At 34.7% G+C, this 17,288-nt stretch overlaps 3 protein-coding genes across 4 annotated transcripts; 1 reads left to right on the forward strand and 2 right to left on the reverse strand.

The window, feature by feature from the left end:
- Positions 1-1,091: 1,091 nt before the first annotated feature.
- LOC112699422 (uncharacterized) lies at positions 1,092-2,944 on the forward strand. Its single transcript, XM_025751707.3, has 5 exons — positions 1,092-1,468; positions 1,737-1,930; positions 2,178-2,262; positions 2,352-2,417; positions 2,641-2,944. Exons 1-5 carry the CDS (start codon positions 1,385-1,387, stop codon positions 2,731-2,733), a joined length of 522 nt encoding a protein of 173 aa, XP_025607492.1. The 5' UTR covers positions 1,092-1,384; the 3' UTR covers positions 2,734-2,944.
- Positions 2,945-3,110: 166 nt separating this feature from the next.
- On the reverse strand, positions 3,111-7,255 carry LOC112699391 (autophagy-related protein 18b). The gene is made up of 11 exons (XM_025751704.3): positions 6,889-7,255; positions 6,728-6,801; positions 6,568-6,641; positions 6,370-6,479; positions 5,725-5,816; positions 5,404-5,516; positions 5,005-5,124; positions 4,773-4,918; positions 4,321-4,434; positions 4,088-4,153; positions 3,111-3,536 (listed from the first exon to the last, which is right to left on the reverse strand). The coding sequence occupies exons 1-11, from the start codon at positions 6,951-6,953 to the stop codon at positions 3,395-3,397; spliced, it is 1,116 nt and encodes a 371-aa protein (XP_025607489.1). The 5' UTR covers positions 6,954-7,255; the 3' UTR covers positions 3,111-3,394.
- A 4,501-nt stretch (positions 7,256-11,756) lies between these two features.
- On the reverse strand, positions 11,757-16,873 carry LOC112699438 (probable LRR receptor-like serine/threonine-protein kinase At2g23950). 2 transcript variants are annotated; one of them, XM_025751710.3, is made up of 12 exons: positions 16,329-16,832; positions 16,170-16,250; positions 15,969-16,101; positions 15,808-15,879; positions 15,368-15,511; positions 15,147-15,218; positions 14,949-15,008; positions 14,733-14,833; positions 14,517-14,648; positions 14,098-14,442; positions 13,165-13,544; positions 11,757-12,774 (listed from the first exon to the last, which is right to left on the reverse strand). In XM_025751710.3, exons 2-12 carry the CDS (start codon positions 16,246-16,248, stop codon positions 12,367-12,369), a joined length of 1,926 nt encoding a protein of 641 aa, XP_025607495.1. In that variant the 5' UTR covers positions 16,249-16,250; positions 16,329-16,832; the 3' UTR covers positions 11,757-12,366. The 2 variants fall into 2 exon arrangements, with proteins under 2 accessions (XP_025607495.1, XP_025607494.1); XM_025751709.3 differs by having other exon boundaries at positions 16,170-16,873.
- Positions 16,874-17,288: the final 415 nt, after the last annotated feature.

Below are 17,288 nucleotides of genomic sequence, written 5' to 3' on the forward strand. Positions count from 1 at the left end.
CGTCATTCAATTTCAGGGACTAAAATGAGTCACTTAATGCAAAGTGAGGGACTAATTTGGTGCATATACAACGATGGCATAATGGATGACACGTGGACGAATACTGTTGCGACACGTGGCATTACTGAACACGTGGCCAAATAACATTGTGACACGTGGCACAACTATCCACGTCAGCATGCCACGTGTCACTGGTCACCACATCATCCTACCATTACACGTGGCCAAATCATGAAGTGATACGTGTCACTTACCGTCCACGTCATCATGCCATGTCATCACGTCGTTAATGGAAAATGGGTTAGGGACTACTATGGTGCATTTTTTTCAATCTCAGGGACGTAATTGGTGCAATTGGAATCTCAGGGACGATTTCAGTGCAAAACGCCAATCTCAGAGACCATTTTGGGGTTTAACTCGCCAATGAACTGGTTTTTGGCATCAACAAATTAAAGAAATTAATATTTTTTTTTTTTACCTTGACTTTATATATATATTGAAAAACATTGCTCGAGTAAAGTTGTTCGAAGTTGGAGAGGATTACAAATCGGGAATTCAATTAATCAAAGCAAACATTGAATACACGTTTTTATATCTTTCAAGTTTCATTTATTTATTTAAAGTGAAAAGTGTGTAGCAGAATGAATTTTGCTTTTCCTATGAAGAGTACAAGAGCAGTACTAGAATTATTCAATTTGTTTACGAATATCCAAGTTTTAAGCTCGTGATTTTATTCCCCCACAAACCTGCATTTCATGTGGTGAACAGTAATCTTCACTGATTAATAAAAGTTGCAAACTCCAATCGTTTGTACCTTGTAGTAGGTCATAGGGTTTGGAATCCAAGAATCCAAGATAATATTCCTACAACTTGTACACGTAATCAAAACTAAACAAATGCACGAATCCTCCATGGTGCAAGGATTTAGATTTTTCTGTTTGCACTATTATGCTTGGAACCTTTCAATCGCTTTCGTTAATGTAATGTTACGTGGATCCAAATTTAATCTAATCCAATCTAATCCCCACCACCACCCTTGTCCCTTACTGGTAGCGCCCAAAAAATCTGGTTTTTGGTCAGGAACAAAAAACGTGCTTCACTTGAACTCATTCTCACGCACGAAATAGCAAAATCAGAAGCCGAGGGGTCTTAACTTTTTAAGTACTGTAAGCCTATTGGGCTACTAACTTTCAATTTTCGAGCCCAGTTTAACAGAAATGGGCCTAAACTAGGCCCAATACTGAAGCTCCGTCGCTCTACCAACCAAACAGTTGAAGCTTTGACCAAAAAAAAAAAAGGAGCTTAAGCAGATGCAGAACTGCACCACACACACGTCACCTTGGTAGCGGAAACTGATTCGAAAGAGATCGGAGAGAAGAGAGAAATGGCGAATCAAGGCGCTAAGAAACGCAAGGAAGAGAACGCTCGTCACATGGCTAGGCTTCGCCAAGTTATCATAGCCTGCAACGTACGCTATCTTGTTCTTTAACACTCTCTTCAATTCTGATTTTGGATTTTCTATGCTAGGGTTCCTTTCTCGGTCGATTTTGTTTCTTTCTTTGCATGCCTCTGCAGAACTTGGCTTTTTTGTTTGTATAGATTTTAATTGTATAGAATCTAATGGCTAATTGATGAAATTTAGAGTAAGGGGTTTAGATTAGTGATATGAACTCAAATGAGTTATTTTTCCTTAGTATGTTGATTATTGATGGGGTAATTAATCAATTAATTAACAGGTAATCTATGTATTAGTGAGGATGTTGTTCTTCCATTCCACATTCACCTGGAAGCACTGGATTGGACTAATTGTGACATCTCTGGCATATTTTATACCATATAAACAACTTGCTAAGATGGCGACGCCAAGTTATGATGACGATGGTGAACTTTTAGATGGTGGTTTTGATATGACTACTGGTGGAGTTTGTGGGTATGTCTTTGTCTTTGGTATCATGCTCTTAAATATTAATTTGTTTGGGATTGGCACTGGTAAAAACCTTGTCAATTTGTTGTTCTCATCGTTATGTGAAAGTTATCACTTGTCACACCCTCCCCTTCTTTGGATTTCCATTCAATGGACCACATTTTCATAATGGTGGTTGCCTTTTCTGAACATTTTATGCTATCTCTAAGTTTATGTATGGTATATATTCTTAACTGTAGCTCATCTTTTGCAGCTATTTACATGATGTTATCTACATAACATGCTTTGTGCAAGTTATGTCTATCATCTCTGGAAAATTTTGGTACACATATCTTGTGGTAAGATCCATATTCAGGCATTGATAAGAGGATACAGCATACTTAAGATTGGAGTCAGTGACAGTTGCTCATCTCTTGACACTATGCAGATACCAGCTTTTGGAGCATACCAATCTTTTGGCTTCATTAAAGGGTTTTTGCCAGGACGTTCAGAGGTATTTTCACGTTCTTAATTTGTTTTGGATCCAAACTTCTTTGTTCCTTCCGAGTATTCTTCTAGTCTAGAATAATGCAACTATCGTTGCAAAAACCAGGATTCCCCGCCTAGTTTTGAGTAGGTGGAAGTGGAGCCATTCTTCTATTTTGGTTCATTTTTCACTTTTAGACCACGAAAAGGACCAGTCTCATTTCTATATTGTATTGCATTTTGTGAATCAGGAACCATATGAAGATGAAAAGACCCGCAAGAAGAGGGAAAAGATGGAGAAGAAAGCATCCAGGCCTAAGTTCGTCAAGACAAGAACTAGATAGGTTTTTGTATTGTTCGAGTGTACACCTAGTTAGGTAACCAACAGAAATATTCAAAACTGATGCGGTCGCTCTGTAATTTCCAGTTATTATGAGAACTAGTTGTATTTTAGTCGAGTTTTACACTTTTACTTTCGTGTAAAATAAAACAATCTCTAATTTGTAAGCGCTCCTTTTTTTTTTCTTCTAAATGCGATTGTTGGGTAAACATCAATACATTGTACACCTTTTTGTTTAATCATCACTTGAATTCCTTTCACATGATTTAACAAAAAGATTCAAATCTTTACATTAGAGCTTTAGACCAAAGGTTAACAACATTAACCATGGGATGTAACCAAATAACTATACTTAGATTGAATGGAGGCACTGACGCCATATTTCGCTAATTGAGACCAGTAAAATTCTTTATTATAAATAGTTCTATACTGCATAAATACAACATATCATCAGCTGCGACCGAGTTGTATCTCAGAAAAATGAGAATATACATTTTTTGGGAGGAAAAATAGAACAAATTTACAACGTTAATTCCTCCATATATGTTATAACACAGTCATGTCAGCAAATGTAGACTGTTTCCTTGGATAGAAAAAGAGCGGCAAGGGTAGTTCAAGTTATTCTTCTAACTGTATGATGCTAACATGCATCCACTATTTGCCACTCATGAAATGACAGCCTTGTCCAGAGTCACTGTCAAAAGATTGAATTCACGTCCCAGAGACCAAGTTAGATCATTGTGGGCATCAACGCTTAAGTTGTATTCCTTGAACTGACCGTTATATGTTATTACAGACATAATGGCCCTGGAAAATTGGAGATGTCAATAGTTCAGCAAGCATATAGGTACCATGAATTAATTGAAACTTGGGAAAGGCAGAAATTGTTAACAATTGGATTCCACATTCAGTTCAATGAACAATTAGTTTGAAGTGACTATACTATATAGCTACTTAAATAGTTCTAAGCCTTGATTTTCATCTAACTGACCATAGTTTGTCTTATTATATATAAGGAATTTGTTAAGAACTACCTACAGAACCTCAGACCATTATAGTATTAGTCCTCCATGACCAAGAAAGACTATTAAGTCCTATCAAAAGTTGTACAAAAAGCATTACAATAAACCTCGTGCAACGGAACAGCAGCTTATAGATTTGAGAGGTTTATCAAGCTAAGAATTATAAGCAATCAGATTAAAAACTACAAGACATTTGCAGGATCTCTGTTTAAGATGAAGGTCAAAACTCAGTCTTAGAGCACATGTCAAAAGCAAACAATAAATACCAGGGGAGACAGGGACATCAAATAAAAAAGATATTGCCAGGTCGACCTGAACAACTAACAAGGCACTCACCTACAAGCTAAAAGTTCAGATGTTGAGGAGTCAGTGACATTATCAACCTTGCGAATTACAGCATAACTGTATGAGAAACAGCAGATTTCACAGAGCTGAAACGTTAGAATGTTTGAAAATTTGAAGCTCTTCGGGAAATTAAGGATAATATGAAATATTGCCAATGTTAATATAGGCCAATTTAAAGTTTTATTGAGTAATGAACCTAGTTGCTTAGCCTCAAAATACTTCACCTTTTGATCCCTGCAGGAACAACATTATGAAGTACATGATGAAAAGCAGGATCGAGCACATCGCTTACAGCATCAGGAATAATTGATCCAAGAATACTACTCGATCTCTTGAGTCTGCAAAAATATACGGAAACTTAAGTGTAATACAGAGAAGGTTGGACACATCTGATCATCGCCAAGATAATCTCAGATGATTGTTTGGGAATATCAAGAGTTCAAAGACATTATGCTGAAGCTTTCAGTGTTTGGCTTCTCTTATTCTTTTGGCGTGTCCACATTAGTATGACCAAGCGTTCAATTTAAAAAAAGCTTAGCCTAATCTTTAGTGTTTTGAAGCAACCCAAGCCTTGGTGATATGTTGGCTTGTTAACATTAATAATATGTATTACAACAGAAAGTAACAACTAACAACAAGTGAAGAATAATTGTATATTTTAAACTATAATTCTCACCTTGGTTGTGAAGCATGTGCAAGAGTAAAAACATGAACAGAACCAGAAGAACTCGAGGCTGCAAGAATATCCGGAAGCTGCTTTGACGGCCCAAATGACAAAGAATAAATAGTCGATGGATAAGACCCCCTTCGAAAGCTATATGACTGCTAAGAGATATTAGATTCTACACATTAAGTAACCAAATTCATATTGGAAGTGGTTTCAAATAGCATAAAATTTTATTGTTCACCTTTGTTGCATCTGAAACCAAATGAACTCTGATTATGGTTCCTTGCTCGGAAGCTGTGGCTATATACATTCCATTTGATGAAAGAATCATTGCAACCAGTGGTGAACGATGAGCCTCAATCTGTATTTTAGGTTCAACAATAATGCACATCACAATAAGTAAAATATATAAACATGCATATCAATTTATATCTAGTACTAACTACTATGAAAAAAATACAAAAAAAAAGAGGCAGTTATGCCCTTGAAAGGAAAACAGCATGGCCATGTGTTAAGAAAATGAAGATCATTTACTGGGATGAACTTAAAAATCAAACCCACTGACAAATATTATAGTAACAAAGCCATTTTGTTTTATTATTATACAGCACAATTAAGAAAGCCAAGTTTATGCCATAACCTCACAGTGTAAGTGACGATCCATGACATTATACAACAATGCAGATCCTTTGGTGGTGCTAGCAGGAAGAGCCAAATAGCAAGCATCCAAAGAAGTGGAAAATGCGCATATCCCTGTGAAGAAAGTTTTTCCAGAAAAGTTTATGGATAATACAGGATATTAAAATGCGCAGGTCCTACGTTGTCATTTTCAGTGCTGACAATGATATATATGCAAGAACACAATTTATGAAAATCAAACATGCAACCACTGCAAAAGTAGTGCTTAGCACAAACTCTCCTGATTGAATGGAATCTCATCAAGTATTAATTCCAGCCTCACCTTTAATGTTTGGCACTGTGTCAATAGTCTCCAAGATTTTGAGGCTATTTAATTCATATATATAAGCTTTGTCTTGTAAAATGACAACGAGTCTGCGTTGGAAAGAAACAGAGAGATGGGATTATTCTTAGCGACGAATGAATTATGCTGATTGGGTCATTGGTTATCTAGATTCCAGTCTGAAAGTATAATCAATCAGGAAATAATTGTGGGCTAGAATGAATAGTACTCTTACCATTCCAATTATCTAGTATAGTAAATTAAAATAATTGAAAAAAGTGGAATCATTTTATTGATTATCGGATTTGTAGTTCATACATATACACAACCCAAAGAGTAGGAGTGCAACTATTAAGTATACACAAGAAACAAAAGCAGTGTGATGGTGAATATCGAGAAAACGACACAATGCTGTAATCAAATATTCATAAAAAGAGATCAGAGTTCAAGCAACAACTTCAGTAGTACTCAACTTCATTGAAAACCATCGCAACGATCTTTGATGAGCACTTGATGCCCAAGAATTCTCCCATAACATTTTAGCAAGAGTAAATCATGAATTCATACACAAAACAAAACAAAATAAAGCAAAACAAAACAATACAGAATAAAATAGGAAAAAGGTAGGAAAGTAGAGACTTTTACCTTTGTCTATTCATGCGAACAGCAAGTATTGAAGTTAGAAAGTTCAATTCCCTAAGAGCAGCAGAAGTGGTTGTATTAAATAAACAGAGACGGCGTGGGGACAGAGATGGCTGCATCACTCGGACCAATGAAGACAATCAGATCACAGAGAAAGCTAAATTAAAACCCTCACACAAAACAACGAAGAAAAGCAACTACCTTATCACCAGCTCCAACAATAGCAAGAAGACTTGAGCTGAACAACATCTCAACAATAACAAAACCTCCAACAACTACGAGATCGAAAAATAACCATAAATATTTAAGAAGATAGCAGGGCATGTAAAAATTGAAATATTCATGGAGTTTGGAGCTCTACATCTTTGGTAGCAGAGCCTTCCTGAATTGGTATCAAATATTCTGAATCCATCTCTGGTGCCAATTGCGAAGCAACTGCAGCAAAGAATGTTGAAATTAGCGAGAGGGAGAGTTGAGTTGAGAACGAAAGGGATTGAATTGGAAGAAAGAAAGAGTACGTACGTGTGGTCCTGGTTGAAAGAAGCGCAGAGGATAGGGCACGAAGATGAAGATGACTGGTTCGCCATTCGAATTCGGATTTGGAAGCTCCCTTCCTCAATGATTGGGAATACGATTACGATTACGATTCTGATTACGATTTTTTGGACTCTGCAATTCTAAGCTCCTTACGATTCTCATATCTTTCAATGGCGTCCACTTCCACCACACCACCTTTCAAAAAAACTAAAATATTCTTAGTTTATTTTATTTTAAATGAATGAAATCACCTCTTTAATTTTAAAACTAATCTTTTGGTATTAATTTTAAAAGGACTAAAATATCTTTTAGGTTTAAGGATGTTTAATTGGATTAGAAATTAAAATTTGAATTTGATTATGAAAAAGCTAAAATTTTTCACATAGTTTATTTGAAGAGAGTAGAAGACTAATTTACCATTATTTTTAAAAATACAAAAATACTCTTGTTATTTATATTAAAAGTTTTAAAATATCTTTTAATCATTAGTTTTAAAATGACTAAATTATTTTTATAGGATTAATTAAGATTAGAGTAAAGTAATAATTATATCCCTGAAATAAAAAAAAATATCAATTTGATCTTTTAAGATAACAAACGATAGATACGCTATGTTCTTCTATCAATTTACAATGCTCATGTGGCACGGGACACGCGCACTAGTTTACATAATGAAATATATGGACAACTCTGTTTCGTTTCACACTATCTATTGATAGAAAGATATAGATGTCCACCATTTGTTATTGTGGAGGACTTAATTGGTACTTTTTTTTCTTCAAAGATTAATTAGTCCGAAATCGAAATATTTGAAAACATAATAGTCACTTTACTCTTAAGATTATTTGATGGTAAAAATTCAAGTGCAGTCAATTTTAGATCAAGTTGATCATTAAGAACTGTTAGATAAAAATTTAGTCAAATCATTCAAATTATTTAATGACTCTTAACTATCAATTTCACATGAAGTTGATTGCACCTAAATTTTCAATTGTATTAGAATTATAAATTTTAATCTAATATTAAAAAGACTAGAATACCCTTATTTTATGTTTTAAAGACACTAAAATATTTTTTTTTGAATAAAAATTAAAAGACTAAAATATCCTTTATAATAAATGTTTAGTTATAGTAAAAATTATAAATTTCAACCTTCAAAAACACTCTAATACCCTTTTATAATTAAGTTTTAAAAGAACAAAACAATTTTGGAAGGCTATTTTAAAAAATACTAAAATAATATTATAGGATTAATTTATATTATTTAATTGTATTAGAAATTGAAAATTTGGATATAACGTTAAAATTCAAAATAGAAAAAATCGATATTTTATGTGAAATTGAAAAAATAAATTAAGTACGTAAAATATAAAATTTTAACAAGATTTAAATTATAGAATTGTCAAATCTAGTAAAAATTTTATAAAATCAATTGACTCATTTAAAATCGTAATATCAAAAAATTTTAAAAATTAAATCAAAATTTTAACTATTATGTTAAAAATACTAAAAGTCTCTCTGGTTTTAAGATTTTTTTTTTGGTTTAATTTTTTTGTAAAGAAAATAGATTAGTTATATTTTGGATTTTCTGCTTAAAATGCTTGAGTTGGATAGTTCTCTTTTTTATCTTTTCAATCAAATTTCCACTGACGCAAATTTTCGATTAGGTTTCCATGAAATTACAACCCCAATACGAAGTTCCATTGTTAAAACAGGAGCCCAATAACTAGCCCATTGTAGCCCAATAACAAAAAACATACTACACTATTGGGTAGAAGTTCACCCCACTAAAAAAATACTAATCGCCTTCGAATACCCTATTTACAACTTTATGCATTTATAATTGGCTTGGGCCCAAGCCCACCTATCAGGTAAAGAGGATAGTGATTAGTGCTAAATACTGATTCACGTCCCAAAAAAATGCTAAATACTACTTCATGCTTGCCAGTTGCCACCCATCTGGCATTGCCTTTCTCAGTATCTCATTTTTTCTTTTTCCCACTGAGATCATTAGAATGTTTTTTTTTTTTTAACAAAGAAAGCTAAACAGAGAAAAGTGGAGCAGCTCAACGAACACGACGACACACACAACAAAGCTAAGGAAAATATATACAATCAATCAATTTTTATTTTTGACATTCGCATTAACAATTATATAGATCATCACTATACTATTCCTTATAATTTAGAAATGACTTCTTTTTTATGTCTTCAATGTTTTTTTTTAAATATTCTCACGTTTGGTTCTAGCTAAATAGTCCAAATTACAGTAAAAAAAAACTAATCAGCTACTTTTTCTTTTCATATTTTTTGTCATGCACTCTTGTCCATTGTCCAACTTTCAAATAATTATTTGATTATACTCCGAATAACCCATACTTTATCATAATATGTCAATCACACGCACCACACTTATCAACTAAACTTACAGTAAAAAAATAAATAATGAATACGTTTTATTTATTTTTTTACATAGAATACAGGTATTATCATTTTAATAAATGACTCCTAGAAAAATTTAAACGCTCTTTAGTATTTACCCTTTTCACTAAGACAAATCATATAAAAAGCTCGATTTTTGTCGGGACCAACCTTATCTAAATTGCACTAGTGAAGCTATAACTTGTGACTTCCTCTAAAATAGTCTCTAATTTCAACACCTATACGAAGAAATTAGTAGAAAAAATACATTTTTTTTATCAAATTTTCACACAACTACATCATCTCTACCAGTTGATAGTTTATCTAACCTTAACCTTTCATGAAGTTGGTTGACAAGTGCAAACTCCTATTGAAACAACTATTTTCTTTGATTGAAATTCATATCCATTATAATCCATCCCAAAACCCACAGTCTCTTATGACAGATCCTTATTAGTTTGAAATAGAAAAAAGTTTCGAAAAACTTCCTTTCAAGGCCCACCTTATAACCAATTGTCTTCCCAAAATCGAGTTCTTCTTCCATCCCTTATTTCCATAGAGAGCCCACTAATCATCTTGTCTTTCACCGTTGTTCTTCGAAATTTAACTGATAAATATGTTTGCACGGACCCCTTTTGATGGTAGAGTTTGATTTGATAACATTATATTAAGATCCAAACTATTACAAGAGCATATAATCTTTTTCTATAATGAACAATCCTCCTTTAAAAAACACCACCACCACTGAAATAGAATCGTTATATTCCTAGTCACCGCATCTCGCACTCCCAAACCACCTAACTTTTTTTGCGCCTATATCACTTTCCATTTAACAAAAGGCATACCATTATTTCCGTCCTCTCTACTCCATACAAATCTCCTTTGCTATGCTATCAACTTCTCTGCAACCGCCTTTGACATCTTATATAAATTAAGATAGTAAACCGGCAAGCTATTGAGCACAGACTTGATAAGGACTAACTTTCCAACTTTGTTGAGTACCTTTGCTTTCTAGAGACTAAGCTTCTCTTCCACCTTATCTATAATTGGTTTTCAGATCTTCATCGGTCGATGGTTTGCTCCTAAAAAAATCCCAAAGTATCTCACGGGTAGAACGACTTCTATGCACCCTAGCAACCCACACATATTTGCCCCCAACTCCGGCTCGCAATTAACCGATATCAAATTTGACTTGTCAAAATTAATTGTCAGGCTAGACATAAGCTCAAAACATCGCAAAAGTCTCTTATAATTCAAAATTGTCTCCATCTTTGGAGGGCAGAACAAAATAGTGTATTTGCAAACTGTAGATGAGACAGTTCTATATTATCTCTCCCAACCAGTAGTAGAGATATGCGTTCGTTCCTAACTACCTCTCCCACCATCCAATGCAACACATCAACAAGAACAAACAAAAATGGAGATAGAGAATCTCCTTGTCTTATACCTCTCTCCATCTTGAACGGCTTGGACGGTGACTCATTAATTAAAACCGACATAGATGCTGTACTTACACATTCCTGCACTCATACCCTCCATCTATGACCAAAGTCTATCTTTTGTAACACGATATCTACAAAACTATTTTGAAAATCTAGTTTGATAATTACCGCCTTCTTGTGCGTCAGTCGTTTCACATGCTATGAGTGCTCCATCGTGTATTTTTCCGTCCCTTTACAAATGCACTCTGTCTCTTTCACCAAATCTAGCACCTTATACACACATCCAACCATATTAATTAGCCGAAGGTTTTTGATCTTCTTTGCACTTACAAATTTTAGCACCAACGCCACCCATATTGCATTTGCATCCGTTGGTAATTTGGCATTTTAGAAGAATCCTATTATAGAATTCCTAACCAATCTTATCCCAACACTTTATGTCTTTAGTTCCCTCAGTAGAGGACATTACTTCCGATGTTGCAACTTCTTCTCCATCAATTTTCTTTACCAACCATGAAAATATACTCCTACCGATACAAATTCTTATAGAATCCTCTAATCACAATCTTAATTCTAGCCTGATTCCTTACCAACCTCCCATAAATTTAAAGTTTATCAATTTTATTATTCCTCCTTCTGACCAAAACTACACTACTTGATAAAAGTATCTAATATTCTTACCTATATCCCTTGCATTCTTTTATTTTATTATATACACTAACTTGAAAACGAGCTACATTTTCCTCTCTTTTATTTCTGATATATGTCATATGTGAGATTCACTTCATACATAATACATGCATCACATACAAAGTAAGCTCATTTGTGATATGATACATCACTTTGAACGTTCTAGCAATTTATGCATTAACATCATTTTAATTATTTGGACAAATAACACGCCACGCCATATAAGACTGAAGCAGATAAAGCATGAAGACGGAAAGTGATAAAAGCGGTAAAAACACCCAATAAAAAGAGGTGACCGTATTGAGAGGGGGAAAATAAATGAATAAAGTAACGCGTGGCCCTGCAAAAGCATCTGAAGGAAAAAGACATGTAACAGCTGAAAAGCAGAGACTCTGTGACCTTCACTCACACTTTCAAAGTTTTGAACACACACAGAAAATTCATGTGCCCCCATCCCATCCCACATCCCCTCTCTCTCTCTTCCCTTCTTCAGTCAAAACCATCAGTATCAATATTCTGTTGCATGACACCCTCTCCTCTCTTCTTGATTCACATACTTGAGAGCAAGGAATCTTTGATGATCATTGTACTCCATCCACCCTACCCTATACGACTATACGCACTGAACCTAGTTACACCTTGATTTCTACCGTTCTTTTTTGCATCCAAAAGCACGCCACTTTGTACTACTACCACAACTCCACTCAAACTCATATTTACAATTAAAACACAAACCCAACATGATAATGTGTTTTACAGAACCATATACACTGATTAAATCCTAGAATAACCCAAGTTTAATAATAATAACAATTTTATAAGAAAAAAAATAAAGAATTATGATTATATATGACCAATAGATCTCATTTCCCTTTTCTTTTCTAATTTTCCTATTGAAAGCCATGGTAATTTACCTAGGACCAGAGAGTTCCATGGCATAGGAATCCAAGGAGCGTTCATCATCATCGTCATCCATTGTGGTGCCAAACATGCTTGTACGATCATGAACACTGTCATCATGCTTCGATGCAGGGGCAGGGGCGCGGGATGATGTGTGGCCACTGTTATTGCTTGGGGTCATGCCATGACTAACATTCCGATCATGATTATTACTATGTGATGCTGCCCACTTCTCAGCAAGTCCATCGCCTTCAAGCATTCGGACCACCTCGGACATCTTGGGGCGATGTGCTGGCAAATATTGAGTGCATAGTAAAGCCACTTGAAGCATCTCCCCCACCTCTATCATGTCATAGTTGCTCCCTAGCTCCTTGTCCACCAACACCGAAACCTTCTTTTCTTGCTGTATTTTCCTAACCTGTTACAACATACCAATTTTGATTTCAACTCTGTTAAAGTCTAAACATTTCTCATGCTTCAATCACTATAGCCATATTGAGGACATCCTATTAATATCATAGTACATAACTACATACTACATATCTTTTGGGTATAATACATTAACATACCTAAGAATTCAAGTTTTCCATGGTTCTTCAAATATTGTTGATAGAAATGAAATACGTAAATGAACAATTGCACAGGCAGAAGTGTCCCCATAAAGTTTAGCATTCTCTTAACAGAATGCTATGATGCATAAATATAACTACGATGATTAAAATTAATACCACAATTAATACTGACATATCGTTTTGATTATTAAGAATGGAAATTAACAGTTTGTTTTGGGACCAGAGAATAGACTTACCCACTCTAGCATAGCGCCTTTTTGATTCACAGTTTTCCCAAACTCAAGTGCTGTCATTCCAGTTATGAGCTCTAGCAAGAGAATGCCAAAACCAAATACATCAGTTTTCTCAGAAGATTGGCCAGTGGAAAGGTACTCTGGAGCAATGTGCCCAACAGTGCCACGGACCGCGGTTGTGACGTGGGATTCAGAATGGTCAAGGAGCTTTGCAAGGCCAAAATCACCAACAACAGCCTCACAGTAGTCATCAAGAAGAACATTAGCAGCTTTAACATCTCTGTGTATTATCTTTGGATCGCATTGCTCGTGCAGATACAGAAGTCCTCTCGCAGCTCCAATTGCTATCCTCTTTCTTGTGTTCCAATCTAAAGATGGTTTGCCTATCATCACGTTCGTGATATTAAACAAGAAGGAATTTAAGTCCAAGATTTACTAGCTAAACTAAGCCTTCAATTATAAGGAATTTAAGTAAAGAAGAAGGATTTTAATGCCTAGAATATACATTTTGTAAACCTGGAAAGAAACAATCAATACATTTTTGTAAATCTGTAAAGAAACAACCAATTTGACTTGAAATTAAAAAGTTCCCAATAGATTGATTCAAAACATTTTAAGCTTATATTTGAAATCATGATGATGGTCTTCCAAGTATTTTAAATATTATTGAATACACAAGACATTGATAACTAGAGATAAATTATGTGTAGGTGCCTGACATCCAAAACTATTTTTCAGATTACAGGAGAAAAAGAGTCAAATTTGAAAAAATAATTAAGTCCTAAAATTAAAATCCGAAAACATGATAGATGCAGATCAAAGACCATAACAGGATTTAAATGCAAAACGAAGACCACATAACTAAGTTCTACTAAAATATATAGTAACAAACATTGTGTGATCACATGCTTTGTGGGTGTAGTGAGATAAACCTACCTCTAAGCCTGGATGCCACACTGCCATTAGACATATAAGGATAAACCAGAAGCTTTTCATTAGGAGTAGCACAATATCCAATTAAGCGAAGTAAATTGCGATGAACTGCCAAACTGATCATCTCCAATTCTGTTCGAAACTGTGATTCACCAGAACTTCCAGTAACATCCTTCAGTCTTTTCACTGCCACCATAGAGCCGTCACCAAGTTTTCCCCTATAAACATTGCCAAAACCTCCAGCCCCAAGTATGTTCTTGGAGCTGAAACTATCTGTTGCTTGTTGGAGCTCTCTGAACGTGAAAGTCTTGAGATTTCCCAAGCTGACAATTCCCTCTTCCTTATATTCTGCAGCAGAGCAAAAATCATAACGAACTATTCCTCCATACATAATCTAAGAACTGTTATGTTGTGCTACCTACCACCAATAAATAGGATGGCCTGGTGCTGTCGTTTATGTCTATACCAAAAGATCCCAAAGAGCAAAACCATGAGAGAAGCACAACTAAGACTAACTCCAAGTGCAACTGCTATTTTTCTGGACTTGTGTTTTCCTAAACATGGAGATGTCAAATAGGTTTAAAATGTTGTATAAATAAAACAAGAGCACAAGACAGCTAAACGTTAAAGATAGGTACCTTGTGATGATGTTTGAGAGAAGGAAACGGGCATAAGAGTTGCTGATCCAGAGCAACCTTCAGTAGTGATGCTTCCACAAATTAATGGGTTTCCCACAATACTACATAGTAACAGTGAACAAAAGACAAAAGGAAACAGTTCAAAAATAATGTATACAATAAAATAATACAGCACTATCAAACACACGCACACACACAGGGGAAGAGACACCATACTTGAATGCCCTTGCAGGAAACTTGGGCAATGGTCCACTTAGATTGTTATAAGACAAGTCTCTGAATAATGCATAGAGTCATCATCATCACATCAGAGATAAATAGAAATAGTGTTAACAAGAAGTTGCATGTGGTTTCGATTTTCAAGGCACTGGTATGCGTGAGGAAAGGGGTAATTGGTATTATATCCATACTCACAAGAAAGCAAGCTGTGGGATTTTGGCCAGTGAAACAGGAAAGGGTCCTGACAAGCTATTGTTGTTGAGCCTCCTGCTCTCATTGCATTCCACATTTTACATAAATAATAATGATAATACAAGATTTCAAATAACACAAGTAGTATCATCTGAAAATTAATAAATCAATTTACTCCTTAAAAATGGTGATAAAAAGGAAAAACAAAATAAGAAACTACTCACAGGTATTGGAGACTATCCAATTGGCCGAGAGAGGAAGGAATCACCCCAGAGAATCGATTATTGGAAAGATCCAATGTCTGAAGCTTTGGAAGGGTTCCAAGCTCGGGCGGAATTCGACCTGAGATATTGTTGTTCTGCAGTAACCTGCATTCACCCATAAACGAAGGTTCCAACGTGGAGAATTATGCTTAGGTTTCTCAGAAGGTGATACAAACTCCAATACTAAAGACATGAAAACGAAAACTAAAGGATTACTGGAACAAAAAAAGAAAAAAGATGATGTTGAGGTGAATACACATAAGGACAAGCACTACTTAGAAACCAGTAATTGTAATAACCAAAACAAGATAAACAGGTAGTGTTTGTAGAAGAAAAAAGAAGCATTGAAAGAGACAAATATGAATGCAAAATTGGAAAGAAGATTTGTTCTGAGTCCTCACACTTGGCGAAGATTTGTTAGGTTTCCAATTGCTGCAGACAAAGTTCCAGAGAGAGATTGGCTCGGCGCTCCCCTGTACACAAACAAACAAAAGCAATGAAGTGCAAAATCCCTGAGACGACGACGAATAAGAAGAAGAAGAAGAAGAAGAAGAAGACTAACAGGCCAATAACAAGGGAATCAGAGGAGCAAGTAATCATGGCCCAGCTGCAAGCGTCGACTGAGTACTCATCCCAGTTACTCAACACACCGTGAGGATCAGTGAGACTCCACTTGATGCTCATTAGAGCCTCCACTGCACATTTCAGTCAATGAATTCCGCTCCAAAGAAAGAAGCCACAAGAGAAGACAAGAGGTACGTACCTTCGTGGTTGCGAGGCTCCGCAGATGAAGAGAGTGCGGCACGCGAGAGGAAAAGGACGAGAAGGAGAACCACCGCCATGACTATAGAGCAACAACGGATTTCAACATAGCTCACAAGCACAAGCATTACCAAAAGTAAAAGGAGTAATAATATCTAACCTAATATCAATCAATGAATTTCAATTTGTAATGGAGCACAACACAGCTTCGCTTTACAACAAAAGAAAGAAAAAGGGAAATTGAAATGTGTGTGACTTGAGCGCAGAATTTTAGATGCTTAGAGAAGAAAAGATTAGAAGTACTAATACTAATACTAATACTAATAATAATAATGAGATTAATGAGCCTTCAGCTAGCCAGAATCAAAACGTCCATCGCTTTTGCTAATAGCTTGTGCTCCAATTCTGCTCTGGTTTTTCATAATTATTATTATTATATGATTATTATGATAGTAGTAGTAGAGTTAGTAGTATTGAATTAATAATAGAGAATAGAGAGGGAGTGATGGTGATAGAGGGATTGGAGGGAGCAGTTTGATTTGACAAAGACATGGTGTTGTGCGCAGCCAATTGTTGGGTCACATTAACAGAGATAGTGACAATGGATGGGTCCCTGCATTTCTTCAACACACTCATCATTACCACCACCCCTTCATCTTTTTCTTCTATGGTTTATCACAATCATTATTAAAATAAGTAAAAGCCACAAATACACTCGACCAATTACACTTTCAAGAGATTAATTCAGAAAGAAAAAAATTTTAATAAAAATTTTTAAAATAGTAGATATAGACATATTATTTTTAAATTAATTTAAATTTAAATTTTTTTAGCCACAAATACACTCGACCAATTACACTTTCAAGAGATTAATTCAGAAAGAAAAAAATTTTAATAAAAATTTTTAAAATAGTAGATATAGACATATTATTTTTAAATTAATTTTTATAATTAAAATAAAAAAATTTAAATTTAAATTAATTTATTTATATTTATTATTTTAAAAGATTTTATTAATATTTTTTTAGACATTAATTAATATTTTTATCCATAATCATATTATAAAAATATAAATCTTTTAAAATTATATTAGTTTTGTTCTGATATTATATATTATAGT

This window comes from Arachis hypogaea, chromosome 1, assembly GCF_003086295.3.
Source record: "Arachis hypogaea cultivar Tifrunner chromosome 1, arahy.Tifrunner.gnm2.J5K5, whole genome shotgun sequence".
Classification (NCBI taxonomy): domain Eukaryota; kingdom Viridiplantae; phylum Streptophyta; class Magnoliopsida; order Fabales; family Fabaceae; genus Arachis; species Arachis hypogaea.